General features: G+C 37.4%; 1 protein-coding gene across 1 annotated transcript in view; it reads right to left on the minus strand.

Moving 5' to 3' along the window:
• Positions 1-885: 885 nt before the first annotated feature.
• The window catches only part of CLSTN2 (calsyntenin 2), a 396,925-nt gene continuing 381,678 nt past the window's right edge, over positions 886-16,132 (minus strand). The window contains exons 15-17 of the mRNA XM_042796569.1: positions 14,969-15,092; positions 13,177-13,361; positions 886-12,526 (exon numbers count right to left, since the gene is read on the minus strand). Coding sequence (XP_042652503.1) covers positions 12,320-12,526; positions 13,177-13,361; positions 14,969-15,092 — 516 coding nt within the window. The 3' untranslated portion in view covers positions 886-12,319. The remainder of the gene's footprint in view (positions 12,527-13,176; positions 13,362-14,968; positions 15,093-16,132) is intronic.

Consider the following 16,132-nt stretch of genomic DNA (forward strand, 5'->3'; position numbering starts at 1 on the left):
TCCCTTGTGGGTAGGATATAGGCAACATCTTCCCTGTGAGATTTTCCAAAAGTCCAACCAGCCATAGGATGCTGCACCACTGAAGGCAGGAGTGCCAAGTCTGTGTTGCTTTTAGCCCTTGCTCTGTTCAGCGCAACCCTGTAAGGATTGGAAACAGTGATTTAGGAGTTCAGATTAGGACTTTGCCTTTCACTGAGATTTCTGAAGTGGTAGTTGGATCCTTTTGAAAATCTGAAACGGCTGACTTACCTCTTAGACAGCCGATGTTGAGTATGTAACTAAGTGTGGCTAATGAAATGTATATGTTGAGGTTTTATTGTATTGTGACTTGTAAATCATACCTTATGCAATCAGTGTAACAGCTCGTTAAAGAACTAGATTGAGTCTGAGGAGCTAGCAAGGAGGGGAGCAGAAGGCAAAAAGTCAGGTGTATTCCTATATGTGATGAGATCACATATATCACATGTGCAAATGTAATTCATAGGCAGATAAATCAAAATTATGTTTTTCCCTTTGTACTATTTCACAGTTTATGTGTGTAATATAGGGTATAATCATCTTTCTCTTCAATCTTTTATCAGACCAAAATGAAATGTGAAAATATACGGCTATTAAATGTAGATACCAACAACTCTTCAAAAGGTTCCCTTTCCCTTGCTTCCCTTTCTGTATTCTCAGCAGAAGGATGAAAAGTTATGTAGATGTTTTAAAACTGTACAGAGTCTTTTGACTCATGGCATGTTCCTCCCTAGGAATTAGCAAAAGAGCTGACGGATATAGACCAGGTTTAACCTTTGCCACCAGAGGTGTTAGTGTTTAAGGGTTATTGTTCAGGAAATGAGAACATCCCAGTAATTGGTGAAATAAAGATTACGGAACATTGCCTTTTATGTGAAATTCTAAAATTATATTTATTGGCCACTTCACAGAAAGTGCCATAGTGATCACAAAAATGAACCTGGTTTTATACATGTTCAGGCCAAGTTTTAAAATAACAGATCTATTTCCATTATACATCTAATCAGTCATGTGGAAAACATATGGATATTAATGGTCTTGAATTCATAAATGACTGTGCAAATTGACATGGCTTTCATGAATACCACTGTGCCATGGAAGGGGTTTTGTACAACTTATCCCCAAGATATGTGAAGTTAGATTTCATGTACTTTACTCTGTGTCAAAATTTGCTGCACGTTTTCATAAAGGAAAGCTTTGGATTTTTAGAAAAAAAAAACCAAAACATCACAGCAGATTTGTATCTGTGTTCAAAAATCATTTTCATTTCATATTCACCATTTTAATTGCATATAGTAATTTAATTCATCATTCTGCATAAATTGTATAGATTTACACTTTCATAAATGCATTTAGCATCTTCAGCAGGACATTTCAAGATGTGGTTTATGATTGTTTCACATATACCTGAAGATATTTTATATAATGAGTATCTCTCCTAGACTGAAGAGTCTGTTGTTTTGAGACACGCTTAAAGGGTCACAACCTACAAGATATGTTTATTTGAATTCTATCTGGTATATTTTCTATTATCAATAGAAGTAGCCACTACACAGATATTGGACTGCTAGGAAACAACCCTCAAGCTACAAAGTACATGCTACCAACTGCAGTTACTGCTCCTCAGTGGGAACTAATGCACCAATATGGAAGCAAATCTGGGAAATTATGAACTATGTGTGAAAAGTTCTACATTTTGCAGGCAGATGAAGTATCACTTTGACTGTCAGGCTATGATGAAATACGAAATAGAATTGTCCCAGCCAATTAGAGCTCAGAGCTTTTACCTTCAACATGATGAGATTATTTCTCAGCTCTTCAAAATCCTACACTCTCAATAGCATATAAAATATTTCATTAACTAGATGGTGAATTAGAACTAGAAACAAACCTGTCCACCAAACTCCAACAATATTCAGGGTGAACGTCTGATTCCCGATCTGCTGCTCATCACAACAGAAGTCATGTTTTATAGTTCCTTGCTCAGGAATTCCTCTTCTTTTTTTCTCTCTCACTTTGTGTTGCAAGCTCATCTTGCAAGGCTTAATTATCTCCCCTCCTAGCCTATTAGACTTAAGTTACTCTTCATGCAATTACTAACTTATTCTTTATGCAATGGCTGATTTTGTAAAGGTGGGCTGAGAAGTAACAGGAAGCTATAACGACACAGATTTTTTAGAAAATGGAAAGGCATTTCCACTAGCTTTTGTCATCCATTGTATTAGCCAATGCCAAGGCAGCCATCTTTGTTTGATCATGTGACCTAAACCTACTGATGGCAATTTGTTATTCCCTACAATATTATTTGTGCAATGCTAGCTGACACCTATTAGGGACAGAGATATGCTACAGGAAGTGTATAGTACCATTAAATCAGCACTGGAGGACCTAGTGTGCTTGCTCTCCTCCTTCACATCAATCATTTTAGACACAGGAATTGAGGAAGACAGTATTAGTTCACTCGGGTCTTAGTGATGCAGTGGGCTTTTGAGCACAAGGCTTTCAGTTCTGCTTTGGCTTTCAAGTGCTGAAGGTTGGGGTAGAAGGAAATACATCAATTAAAAGACACTAGCTGACTTTGTACACCCTTGCTGTTTGCCTGTGTATTCAGGCTTCTGAGCTAGAGAACAGAGGTTTGTTTCAGGCACGCTTAAGAACTAACCATGCAGTCATTATGCCAGTTAGAGACCGTAAATACATTACAGATTTGCAATATAGTGTTAGGCATGGCAGTACTCAGAAATAGTTGGCACAATTCTATTTCTTTGCAGCAGTTAATGTATGGCTAGCAAATCTTGAGTATTTGTTTTAGAAAGTAGGTGCGCCCATGAGGTTTGAGGAGAAACAACGTATACTGTCTTAAAGGAATGTATTGACAGTAGTTACTGTTTGGTGTAGGGACACGTAAAAACATAGGCACATGAATGACAATGTCTGTTTTCAAATTAATGATGATAATCTAAATTTTAACAAATAACTACTTTGTATTATTGTTTGTTTGGCTCCAAGGTTTATTGGTTGGCTTTGTTAAATCATACTGACATAAAAGACAGTGCCCAATTCATATTATATGAAAACTTATCCATAGATTACAGCAAAGATTTTTTAAAAATCATGTTTCAATATAAATGTATCATTTAACCTTTGACAGCCTACACAGTGATACACACCAACACAGAGCACTTTAACAGTGAACTGACCATGACTAATTAAAGGAAATACCAGGGGGTTTAGTTAGTGTATTAATGACATTTCATGAAAAGGTAAGAAATGTGAGACTGAAGGAATGAATTGGGAGGAGGTGGGATTCACAGCTTCTCCAATAAATGACCAAAGGCAATGAACATGATAACTATCTAAAAATATTCAAAGGATATAAATCATGGTTAGAGGAATTATTTAGGGTGATGCAAAAGGGTATAACTGGGACTAATGAGATAAAACTTACAAAAAGGATTATTTAAATTCATTATCGGAAAAAGCTTTCTAATGGTGAAATCTAATAGAGTCTAGAATAAACTCCCAGGGGAGGAAGTAGCAGCCCCAGGCTTAGAAACATTTAAGTAGGTTGAATCACCCCTGCCCCTAACACTAGAAAATACATTCTTGGGAACAATTCTGCACTGTTAGCATAATACTCTACCTGTACTACTTTTTCTTTCCGTCTACTAATCTTTATTTCTAGGATTTAATGAGTCTAGCAGCAACTTCTAAATGTACAGAAACTTAAATGAAAGCAGTTATTAGGAATCCTAACCATAATGTGCATTACTCTGCAAAGCAGTAACCCACTCTGGTATATCTTTCCATCCCTGTCATGATGCCCCTTTGAACAGAACCGGCTGTTAATCAAAATCAAGTATTTACTTAAGATTCTGGTGGTACAGTATTTACAACAGAACATTAAAAAAAACCAAGTTCTGAGATGCACCTCACATTTTATGGATTGCTTTGTTGAGGACCTAACAATAAACATGCCAATGGTTGATTCTGAGAGTGGAGGGAATAACCTTCACCCTTAGAATTTTTCAGGGATGATCATTATCCTTGAAAATTTTTTGTATTTTCAAAAATCAAGATTCCTAACTGTGTGGTCACTAAGGAAATCAGAACATTAGAAAAAGTTGACTTACAGGCCTTTGCAACGTGATGTACAGTCTGTCTTGGGTGTTCCCTGTGCCTCATCCGACCTATGGAGTATGTTGCTTGTGAAAAATCTCTGAAACTAATTAACACCGTTGTCTTTGTGCAAAAGTTCTGTTCCTTACCTCAAATGAAAACGTGTGATAAGTGCACCATGAAATTTGAATCACTACAGACAAAACATTTTGGCCCAAACGACCCTGGCCCAGCCTTGGCGATAAAGCATTTCCTGCTTAACATAGGCACAGGGTAGCAACATTCCTCGTGGTCTTGCTCCCTTCCCAGCTCTGCTGGAGGTTGTGTAACTGTAACTAACGGAGCAGCTACAGACAGCAGCAACCAAGCTAAATAAGTTAAGGTTCTAGTTCATCAGCACAACCACCACCTCCATGCTGGGAATGATTAGGTATTTTTTTTTGTATAGAATGATTAGGTATTTTTTTTGTATATAAATATATATATATATGTGTGTGTGTGTGTATATATGTATGCACACACGCATATGAGCACATGTGTATACACATGGTCATCTCAGAATCCTTCAACATCCTGTATGCGTTTTCCTGCTTACTGATAGCTGCTAGTTCTGGTCATGAAAATAGCACGGTTCCATTTTCTTACTGTTTGACACTCAAACTTTGAATGTCTCTTGTTTCTAGAAGATTAAATTCCCGATATTTTCACATCTGCTAGAAACCTTCACTCTTTCTCCTTGTTATTCATGCATTAATCTCTTCTAACTTGCTGTTCACCCTTTCCTAGATAATAATTCAATTTTCTAAAAGAACTGACTCTGGCTGATCCATTCCACATTCCAAAGAGCAAGCCCAGTTAAAATAACCATCCACCTTCTCATCTATATGTGTGTCTACTAAGCAGATTGTAGACAAGAATGTTTCCAAGTTCAGTACTGGTTTGAAATGCCATTGTAGTCACAGACTTCATCGAGATTATCTGATCAAGGCTTTTTAATTTGTTCATATATTTAGGGGAGGCAGGAATATAAAGAAAAAAAGGCATTTTAATTTTAACAGTGTGTTTGGTTTTGTTTTCTTTAGGATATCCTGAAAACTTCAGCCAAAAATTATTTTATGGGTTCATACACCTAAAGGAACCTGAAAGAAGAACTTTATATCCAGTTAGGAACTTAAATGTCTCTGAAAACTCAGAACTGTATCCAGATTTATACAAAAGGAATAGGTAGGGCAGCAGAAAGGCCTTTTACTCCCATGAAATTTTCTGGGTTTGTAAAGTATGAGGATAGAATACGATCATAAAACCTTTGTTCCCCATTTGGAGACAGTTTCTCTTCGCATTTGGCAGGCTTTATGCACCTTGCCTAGTGAAAGCTGCACTCTTTTATCCGTACAGTTTTCTTAGCTGGGAAAAAGACTTCTTCTGCTTCTCTGTTCTCAGCACAGGTATAAATACTGACACTACATGGCCCTGTAGCTTCTCCAGCTGATGAATGCACAATTTCCACATGAGTTAGAGTTGAAAATAGGAATGAAGGCTTTTTCTGAGCTCTTTTTTTAAATGTCTGTAATGTTTCAAACTATTGTGTTTCTTCATAGGCAATAACTAATGAAACAAGAGCCCAAAGTTCTTGACTGTAACCGTTATGTCATTCATTTTGCATGTGTATAGGGTGCTCCGCAGTGGGGGGCTGTAAGTAGAGCTGCAACAGAATTATTGAATTGTAACAGCACCAAGCTCTTTGACAGTCATTTTCATCTACAGGGCTCACAGTACTTTTCGAAGGATGTCAGTATCGTTATTCTTATTTACAAGCAGAGGAATGGAAACTGTAACTAGCAAATCACTGTTGATACCTACTCAAAAGGCAGCAAAATGCCTCCAGGGAAAGGGGGCACCTGATCCGGTATCTGCCTTTTCATCACCAGGAATGAAGTTATGAACGTACAAAACCTCCTGGATTCATTTTCTTGTGTTTAGCTTCAATAGTGTGGGTTAGAATTGTTCGGTATTTTAAAACTGTTAGAGGTTTATGAAAAGAAATACCCTGCTCCTCTTTCACTTTTGCTCTGTTCAAGCATTGTGAATTTTTGTTTTTTGATCATGTCTTCTGTAAGGAAAAAAAAATACGATGCAAAAACCCCATACCAGGCTTGTGCCTTGTTACTCATACAAAGATAATGAAATATAATTATTTTCTGAGATATCGCTGGAGTGATTTTCCAGATAGGTTTAGCAGAAATATTTCTTGAGACTGGGTGTTAACAGAGAATGTGTTTTACTCTGCTGTAGATTTAGTGGTCATCCTTCTGACCTGTCTGTATTCTCCACTGTGATAAAAAAATAATCTGGATTCCAGAAGAGATGAACTAGAAAAAAAACAAAACCAAAAACCAACAAAGGACTCGAGTGCTAAAGCAAACAGTCTGATCACTGGATACACTTTCTTTTGTTGGTTCATCTGAGTGTCATCGCCTTCACTGTAAATCTGAGACATGCAGCATTAAGGGACCTCATATATTTCAGCTTACAACACCCCCCACACTGCTTATTATGCTTTTCTTTTTCTTTAAAGCATTTGACCTAAATGTACAAAGATTGTACAGAATCATTATTTGCTTCTGGGTGCTGTAAAAAGTATTTATATTATATTGCAAAGTGTTGCATGGTTTGGATATCATAAGCACAGGAGTGTTAGTTTTTTTGGCACCACCTAGATCTCTGAGGGACAAGGGTGGCTGCTGGTCTCATGGCTTTTTGGAGTGGCACTTTCACACTATGAGGTTTGCAGACTCTGTGGGTGATGAGGATGGGCATGAACAAACCTTTCTCAGCTTAGATCGAGGTGGCAGAAACATAATGCTATTATATGGTTGGTGATACTGGTTTAAACATAAGGAAGATCATATTTATGTAGCACAGCATCATGTACAACTAACAGAAATATTTTTAGTAATTTCAAAGGTGCTTTTACTCTCACTGTCTTCAACTGTCTTTTTTTTTTTTTTTTTTTAATTTCTCTCTCCTCCTTAGATTTGCCTGATTGATGTACGAGAACTGCCTTAAACAGATATTAAGTAAAGGCAAGCAGCTACAGGGATCATCCAGAGGTGAATTAATCCGAAGTCTTGCAGTCAAAATTAAGTGACACGTCAAGATGAGGCTACTGCCCTTCTAGGTATCCACAAATATTTTCACTTTTTTTGTTGAGTAATTTTATCAGGGCAGAATCAGAGCTCACTGGCCGTTTGTCTGTGATTTTGAGCTAGCCAGCAAGGTAAGTAGCATCTGACCAAGAGCTTAAAAAGACATGAATTGGTCCCTTTTAAGGGCACAGATGCTATACACTTTGATTTCAGCATTTCCAGATAGTCTCAGAGCAACTCTAGATGTGCTGCCTGAATCCATGCAGCTTCACAGAAACTGCTGGATAAAACAAGAGATGATAATATACATATATATTTTATGTATATATACACACGTACATATAATGTTACTTAAAATTTGTATGTATACAAACTAATACATATTTGCAAGATAATGTAACTGTTTGTGTATGCTTTTTCAAAATTCTGCTCATATCACTATTATAGCTGAGTCTGGCAACTGTCAGTATTTGTCCAAAATGTTATTTAATGAAATTGATTTTTTTCAAGCCCAGGATTTCATCAAGAAACAAATATTTAAGTATATTTAAAATGCCTTTCTACAAGTGATGACACCTTCATTTTTCTGCCAAATGAGCTGTTCTCTTGCTGTTAACCTATTGGCGCTTTTTAAGAGTAGTGCAGAAACAGTATACAGTATACATTCAGGCAACAGCTGCAGCGCACAGAGGCAAAGCAAATTTACCCCCCAAGAGATTAGGATGCTAGTCATGATGTCAGACACCAAGATTTTTAGAACTTGGCTCCTTTTCCTTCTGATAGATTTCTAGAAATATTTTATATGGAAATTGGATGTTGCTATGAGATTTTACTGTCATTTTCACAAAGTGTACAAAAACTGGTGGGGCTATACTGGTATCAGGATATTTAATGTAGTCAGCACGTGTGAGTTCAGGGAACAGGAGACCTTTTTGAAGCCCTGGAGGTGTTTAATGTTAAATGGTTTAATTTCCTCCCCCTTTCTAGGTATCCATACGCTTTTGCAAACATCCTTAATTTTGGTATTACAATGTATATTCCAGGATACCGGGAGCATCTCCATGGGGTCATCCCACCAGACTTTTACCCGCTGTCACCTCAGTAAAGTCTTTCATTCTCGTCTTCTGCTGAGCCACGGATGGTGCTGGAGATGAATGGGGTGGTGCAAGTGCTGGCACCAAAAATTCCAGAAGAAGAAGTGTCCTATCCCAACCTGCTGGGATCCCCACCAGGTAAAAGCGTTAGAGCTGCCTCTCAGCTTGCAGGTCAGGCAGATGAGACACAAATTCGGTGCAGGGCTCAAAAGTCATTGCCAAAGTAAAGTAAGGGCTACTGAACAACCCTCTGCTTAAGCCCTTACCTGGGGCTACTTATGTCCCATGGCATTTTTTTCATTGTAGGGTCAGGCAGGGACAGCTTCTGCAATGGAGACAGTGGATTTCATCCCCACTAGGGGAACTTTATAAACCTTTCTGAGTCCTATTTCCTTCCCGATTGAAGTAAGGATGGTGCACGTGCTCATAGCAAGCCCAGCACCGCAACACACCAGCAGGGGAAATCGGTTGCACCTTCCCACCAGCCCTTGGCCAGGGACAAACCATGCATTTTAAGGTTTACTTGCAAAGATAAAATACCTGTGGAGGAGGTAGAAGTGCAAAAGAAATGTCTTGATCGCAAAAAGCAACAACTTAGGCAATTACATTAGTTCAGGTAACAGTGTATTGACATCCTGAATTAGCATTTGTAGGTTTTGCAGCTTTTCCCAGCCTTAGATTAAAACTTCAAAAATTTAAAGGCATTTGTTGATGTGATGTCATTTTAGACCTCTGGCATCACAGATTCTTGATGTCAGGTATTATGGCTTCCTCTTCAGAGATGTATTTTTGGATGCTCTTTTTATTGCTGCTATAAAAAAGCACCTTTATTTGTGTCTTCATAGCTCGACCTTGCAACTGCACCAAGGATAAACATTACATCTTAAAGAGCCAGACACTGCGGTTGCCATTTCAGAGTTGGCAGCATAAACACTTTTTTCAGAGAGGAAATGAGAGGGTTTTGGGCTTTTGATTAGGTTAAAAAAAAAAAGGTGTATGTATGTATATATATGTATGTGTTCTGGTTTGGTTTTAAGCAAGTAGTTTACATTAGAAAATAATTAATGGAGGGGAGGAAATATCATTAAAATTATTTCAGAAAAAGTGATTTTTCTATGTTATTCTACTAGTAGGCTTTTGCTCATGAAGCCATTGCTGTCAACTTCTATACAAATATGCTAATTCTAAGGTTCATTTTGTGAAGAAGTATCTCATTCTCACTACCATTTTGTGAAAAGAATTTTTCTGTTTATTTGAATGAAAAATGCTGCATAATGCACTCCAATGAGTAATGCGAAATAAGTGCAGTAATACATTTAGTTTGCTGAATATCTCGTTGCAAACCAAATCTTAGTGATAACACACATGCCTGTATTATTTCCTTAGGTTTAAAAATGTAGGTTTATTTACAGTAGAGAAAATAGTTAGTTTGTTTGCTTCTTGTGTAATGTACCAGCATGATCCAAAAAGATTTGCTTCTAGTAACAAAAAGATAAAAATCTATTAGATGGAGAAACACACTGATGAAGACATGAACATATAAATAAATTGAAGGCTGTCAGTAAGGTTGTAAATTGCTGTTTTCAAGTTGTCCTAATGTTTGGTGTGATAACAATAATAATCAGGAATAACAGAAACTTTAAATATAATTTAAGTCCAGTTTTAAACCTGAAATAGACTTTCCAACATATACTTTTAATTGCAATTTTTTTTTTTTTTTTTCTGAACGGAAAGCTTTGCTGATATGTGCTGATAACAAGCATCATGAAGAGCCTGCTTCATGTTACTAACAAAAATTAATGCTAGGAAATGATTTAGGATACCAGGATGCTAGGAAATGATCTAACATAAAATTTCTGTTCAACATAATTCAGAAATTTTAGATTTTGGCCAGCTTTACAATCTTTATTACTGGAGATGAATTGTATTTCTGTGGGCTTGATTCTGCAAATATTCTTGTAAGTTTAATACATGTGAGAGACCAGAAAAATAATAAACCAGGACTGCCCATGTAAGAAAACATCTATATTGCCAGTCTTAAAAATCAACAAAAAAGAGCATGAAGATTTCTACTTTTAAAATTAAATTAGCGTTCTTTTTCATTTACTTTCTAGTTATGTTGCTGTCAATCTTTCTCTGCAACTATCAGATGCAGAAACTGGAATTAAAAGAACCCCCAAACCCACAATAAGTTGTTCAGGAGCTGCTGCTACCTTAGTCTTGAGGCAGGTGGATGCCCTTGAGGTTGCTTAAGTTACCCTTTGCAATATCTACTACCATTCATGCATGGGTGCTCAGGAAGGTTCTGTTGGGGCAAGACTGTTTGCTTCTCTGGGAGACGGAAGAATAGGAAGCAGCTCATTTTAAACAGCAAATTACAAAAGCAAAAATTGATGATGAAATTGTAAAGAAAAGGAAGTACTTATCAAAAAAAAAAACCAGACAAGCCACTGGGCAGCATTCACTTCCATGCCATTTTGTTTTTTACACAGTAGAGCAGTTAGTTAGTTATCCTAGCAAGTGTTGCATCATTTGGTATGCAGAGCATTTGAAGATGCAAAGATAATTAAGGAAAGGGACAAAAACCACACCACACAGACTTATCAACACATTGTACGTAGCTTTGCATTTTTTTTTTTTTTCACTTATCTCCCCCCGCCCCCCTCCCTTTTAAACAGTGTTTAAGAAAAATATGCTGTGTTACCATAACAAACTAAAATACTCTCTCAGCATCTTAACAGTTTAGTTTCTGTTTTCACTTCTTTTGGTTCCAGGTAGGTTTTATTTGCTCTTGTTCTACTTTATAAAACCTTTTCTCTCAACATTAATGGCTTCAGGAAGAAGAAATAAAGGAGAATTACGAGCACAAGAGAGCTGACAGTTGTGCCACTCATAGGTGCGTAAGGGTACAGAAGATAAGGAGCATAATGTTTTATAGAATACAGTCAGACAGGAATTCCAGCTGGCATTCACTAAACCAAAAGGGAACATTTTCCTCATGTAAAATCATTGTTTAAATCCCAACCAGACATAGCTATGGAATAATAGGGTCACTTATTTTCCACTACCTCTGTAAGATACTGCGGCAAGCTAATGATTTTACAAGACAGACGGTTCAAAGCATCGATTTGCTGGAAATTGCTCAATCCATAACTAATGAGCAGCTCTACAGGTTTTCAGTAAATCAATTCTATTAGAATTTACAGTTTGCATAAGATCATATTACTCAACCTGTGGACACAGAATGATTTGGGTTTTTTTTGTAACCTCCAGCAGCTCCTTGTTGCTGTTTTTTTAAACTCTCTTAAGTTTCTTTGGGCAGGTTGGATAAAATCCCTGTCTTGAGGGTTCTGACAGTATGCCTGAAAATATACCGAACACTTTACACATGCATCCCGTGTCAAGTCCTAGATATTCCCTTGTAGAAGACAGACAGTTAACATTCAAGAAGGCAGGACAAGATGACAAATGGAATTCAGTCTCTGTCACCTGTAGCACTAAAACTTTGCCCCAATTTGAAGGTGGATTATATTTTACACCTGTAAGAGTGTGAAGTCAAATGACAACTGTTATATGGACCCACACAAGTAATTCTTCGTAACAAGCTGAAATCTCTCTCGTATGAAAAAAACAGCAAAGGCAAAAACCTCTATGGATTGAGTGACAGGACTGTTCTATAGAAACAGGAAATAGAGAACTAGGCTTGCTAACAGATCAAGGTCTAGATTACTTTACTACTGGTGATGCCGGTATGTTTGTACCATGTTTTCTCTGGGCTTTGTAAGGAAAGGGTCATTTCTATCATTATCAATTACTACAACAAGATCATTTTAGGCAAAACAGTTATAGGCAAGCAGAAGTTCAAATCCTGTCAGTAAATTCATAGACTCTGAAAAAACATTGTATTGGTTGTTACAAAAGAGCAATGTTGCTGGAGGGCTGTTAGTACGGGAGTGTTGAATCATCCCACTCCAACTGCTCTTGCCTGGTAGCATTCTGTTTGTCTCCCTTTTGGACAATCACTTCCTCTTCCTCCTCCTCCTCCTCTTCTTCACTTTCATCTGATTCAGCACTGGTTGTGTCTTCCTCTTCATCTTCTATGTCTTCTTCCTCACTCTCCTCTTCTGTCTGGTGAGGCTTTTCATATTTCTACAGTACATTTAAAGAAATGAAAGAGAGACAGTAGAAGAAAAGTGCCTTCTTGCTAGCCAGTGGCTGTGAGAACGCGAGCATTTATTCCATATTCAGAAATGCTAACATGCTGGGGAAATCTGCTTTCCATCATTATGTGACTGTTAGGCATCAAATATGATACCATTCAGTAGCAAATATTCAGAAACTACTGTAACAAGAATGGAATGTTCATAAGCAATATATTTATTAGTCAAGCTGCCAAAATGTAGCCCTTCAATGTCGGTTCCTTTAAACTGCTGATCATTTCCCCTCTTTTGAATGTTTAGTGCTTATGTTAAAAAGTTAAAACCGAAGTAACTATATCATCTTGAGTACCTAGGGTGCATATATGGATGGAGATGAAGTGGTGTTGTACGCAAGAATCCTTCGCCATCCTGTCTAGTAATTATGTATGACAACAAATATTAACTGTTCAACTATATATTATCACGGTGCGAAGTGCTGAAAACTGAGATGAGGTCCCGAGTGTACTTACTTACAACTGTTCTGCCAAGCCTAAATAAGTGTACTCTGAAAGAGGCTTCAGACTCACTGTTGAGAAAGCTACCAACCCAGACAGTAACTCGTGATAGTATCATGATATATACTATGCCTCAGTTATGTACCTCCATGGGGTTGACAGTAATAGTCAGAGCAGAATCATCCCAATCCATTTCATTTTCTTTACTTCCTTCGCTGTCTGCAGAGCTGTGCTGATGAGCTGTCCGAATTCGGTAGACCCCCAAGGTTATGACAAAAATGAGTATGCTCACACAGATTATGATAACGATAGTAGCCACGCTTGGAACAACTGGAACAAAAGATGAAAAAGGGAATGGGCTTATATTTGTGGAACAAATTGCCTACAAAACACTAAATACATTGTCTATTTTTTCTCTCAGAACACCTCTTCCTTTGGACTGAGAATCATCACCGCCATCTGCCATGAGCCCGTGACTACAGAAAGTGTTGACAAGTGCCCACCTACGAAGGCAGAGCATACACGAATGGGGTTACAAATATCTTATAATGAGTATTATCAATCATGACTAAAAAGTGAGTATGCCTACCATTTCTTCTTTCAACCACTTTATTACAGAAGACAAGTAGCCAATCAGTGCAGAATCAATTAGTTTGAGAACAAGTGTTTATTTCAACAAGGTTCAGTTACCTTTCCTGCATGTTGTCCCCTCATGATTACAACTGAGGCGTTAACCTCTCTTGTGAGAAAAAGTATATCTCAAAGCTTATATTTTCAAAGGTTTCAAATACTTGTAGTATGATTTAAGTATCGATCTTCCAGGAAATAAAACAACACATTGCCACTCTATTTGCCTGCATTACAACCTTCCTGGGAGACACTTGAGGATTCAAGACATTTTTCCTCGCTGTTCTGTTGAGCCCTAAGAAGCCTCTGTCTCCATTTGGTCTCAGGAAGAAATCTCTGCGAACTACTCTCATATTATCAGCTCCATAATTAGGTTAGTGGAGAAGGGCTTCCAATTTCTATGTACCTTTGCTACCTAGGTACTGCAGTTCCAGGAGCTACAGTCGTTCTCTACCCCATTTTATCACCTTGCCCTGCCTGTAAGAATGGAACTCTGAAATCTGAACAATATTAAAGAAAAAAGAACTAGTTTGCAATAGTTCATTTTGTAAAAATTCAGTTTCGTTTTAGTACAATGTCTGTGTAAGTGTACAGACAAATACAGTAATTTTCTACGTGTAGTACAACTACGTACACTTTGACATCAGCTATACCTTTACATATGTATTATTCAGCTGAAAGGATTTCAGAATCCAGCATTTAAACAGATATCTTTGCCCTGGGTTTAACATAATTGAAAAGGCTTCAGATTTGAGTATATATTTTAACTCATATAGTCTAAAAATTCAACTTAAATTCTCTGTTGAGTATATACTAATGCCCCCTGCAAATGGCTAGGTGGACCCATCTTCTCTCCAGAAAGCTCCAGACTGAGTCCTGGACAGCAGCTAACAGAAGCACTGCAGCAATTATATATTTAAAAAAAGAATACAAATATTTCTTTTTTGTGCTTAGAAAGGGGTGGGCAGAAATTATTATACCATAGAAATACAGACATAGATAATATGAGCATAAATATTATCCTTCATACCACTCAATACTAGAAACAAGACATTTTCTTGATGGGTCAGAGTACGAGATCTTTAATGAAGACTAAAAAAGGATACCAGTTTTTAACTACAAAGTACCTCCTCCTCAAAAAGAAGAGAATTCACTGTTACCTTCTCTCATACCTGTGCAATGATCTCTGTGAGGTTTCATGAGCTGTAACTATGGACAGTGGGGCTTTATCTGTTGACCAGGCTGAATCACAAGGGAAATGCCAACATACCAGAATCATTATGAGCAGCCTCCATAAAGTTGTCACGTACCTGAGTTGTGAACAGCACTTATGCTTCCCTCTGGGTGGTGGACGGATTGGAAAAATTGTGGTTGTACTATCATATGATTTACATGGTCCATGAAGTTGGAGTTGGAGCTATGTAGAATATTAACCTGGCACAAGAGAAAAATAAGAGATCAGGTACTAAAAAGTGCTTTATATTCCAAGCCTGCTGGCTCCAAACGTTACGTTGAACTATGAAGTTAATCAGCAGACAGGAACATTATTATAAAGATCTTAAAGGATAAATTCACTTTTTTTATGCCATTGAAAAATGCACAGGTTAATATATCTCTAATTTCTAGCATTAAAAATGCATTCTAACATTTCTAGCTGTAGACTATGAAGTGGCGCAGAAAAGGACTTTTTTGATTTGCCTGTCTGGATGAGTGGTGACTTTTTTCCTCTTTACTAATCAGATTTTAGATGTTCCCTGAAAGTTAGTGGGAGATTTGTCACTCTGAACACTGATAGAGAATGTATCAAACTTGGTGAGTTTAAAACCAAAACGGTAAGAGAGAGTTAAAAGAGGTTTCATTTTTTTCTGCGTCCTTACTTTCAGTGTGACTTTCTTTGAAGATACCATATCAGTTCTCTGTCCTACTAATAGTTATGTTATAAGCAGAAACCCTGACGTCATTGTCAAGGCTGCAGAATGCTAAGGTGAAAAGATTTTTCAATACAACGTAAGCATGTAAAAACTTTCAGACCTAATTTTTAAGTTTTGAGCCTATTGCTAAAGAAGGTCCTACCCTTTCCTGTAGTTACTTGGTGCCTGGGTTCTAGTCTGGATAAATTGGTTCTTCAGAATAGGTCCATGATTCCTGCTGAGGTGCAGCAGCAGTAATTCTAAGTCCCTGAGCCATTGTGCTGCACTGGACTTAGTACCAGGACACATAATCTCAAGAGCGCTACCTAAATATTTCTGTGGCAACTGACCATGTCTGGGCAGTGGATCCAAGAGAATATGACAGATTAAGTCCACCCTATATACTTATTACCTGTATACTGACTTTCCTCCCCAGAGAAATCTGAAATCCTATAAATTATCAGGAATGATCTCCATCCAATGAAGAACAAATTATAAAACTTGTTGTAAGGGGGTAGTGCTTGGAAAAACTGAAAAAATGAATGCTGCAGGAAAGAAAAGTAT

Source organism: Tyto alba, unplaced genomic scaffold (assembly GCF_018691265.1).
Source record: "Tyto alba isolate M040663 unplaced genomic scaffold, T.alba_DEE_v4.0 Super-Scaffold_10, whole genome shotgun sequence".
Taxonomy (NCBI): Eukaryota; Metazoa; Chordata; class Aves; order Strigiformes; family Tytonidae; genus Tyto; species Tyto alba.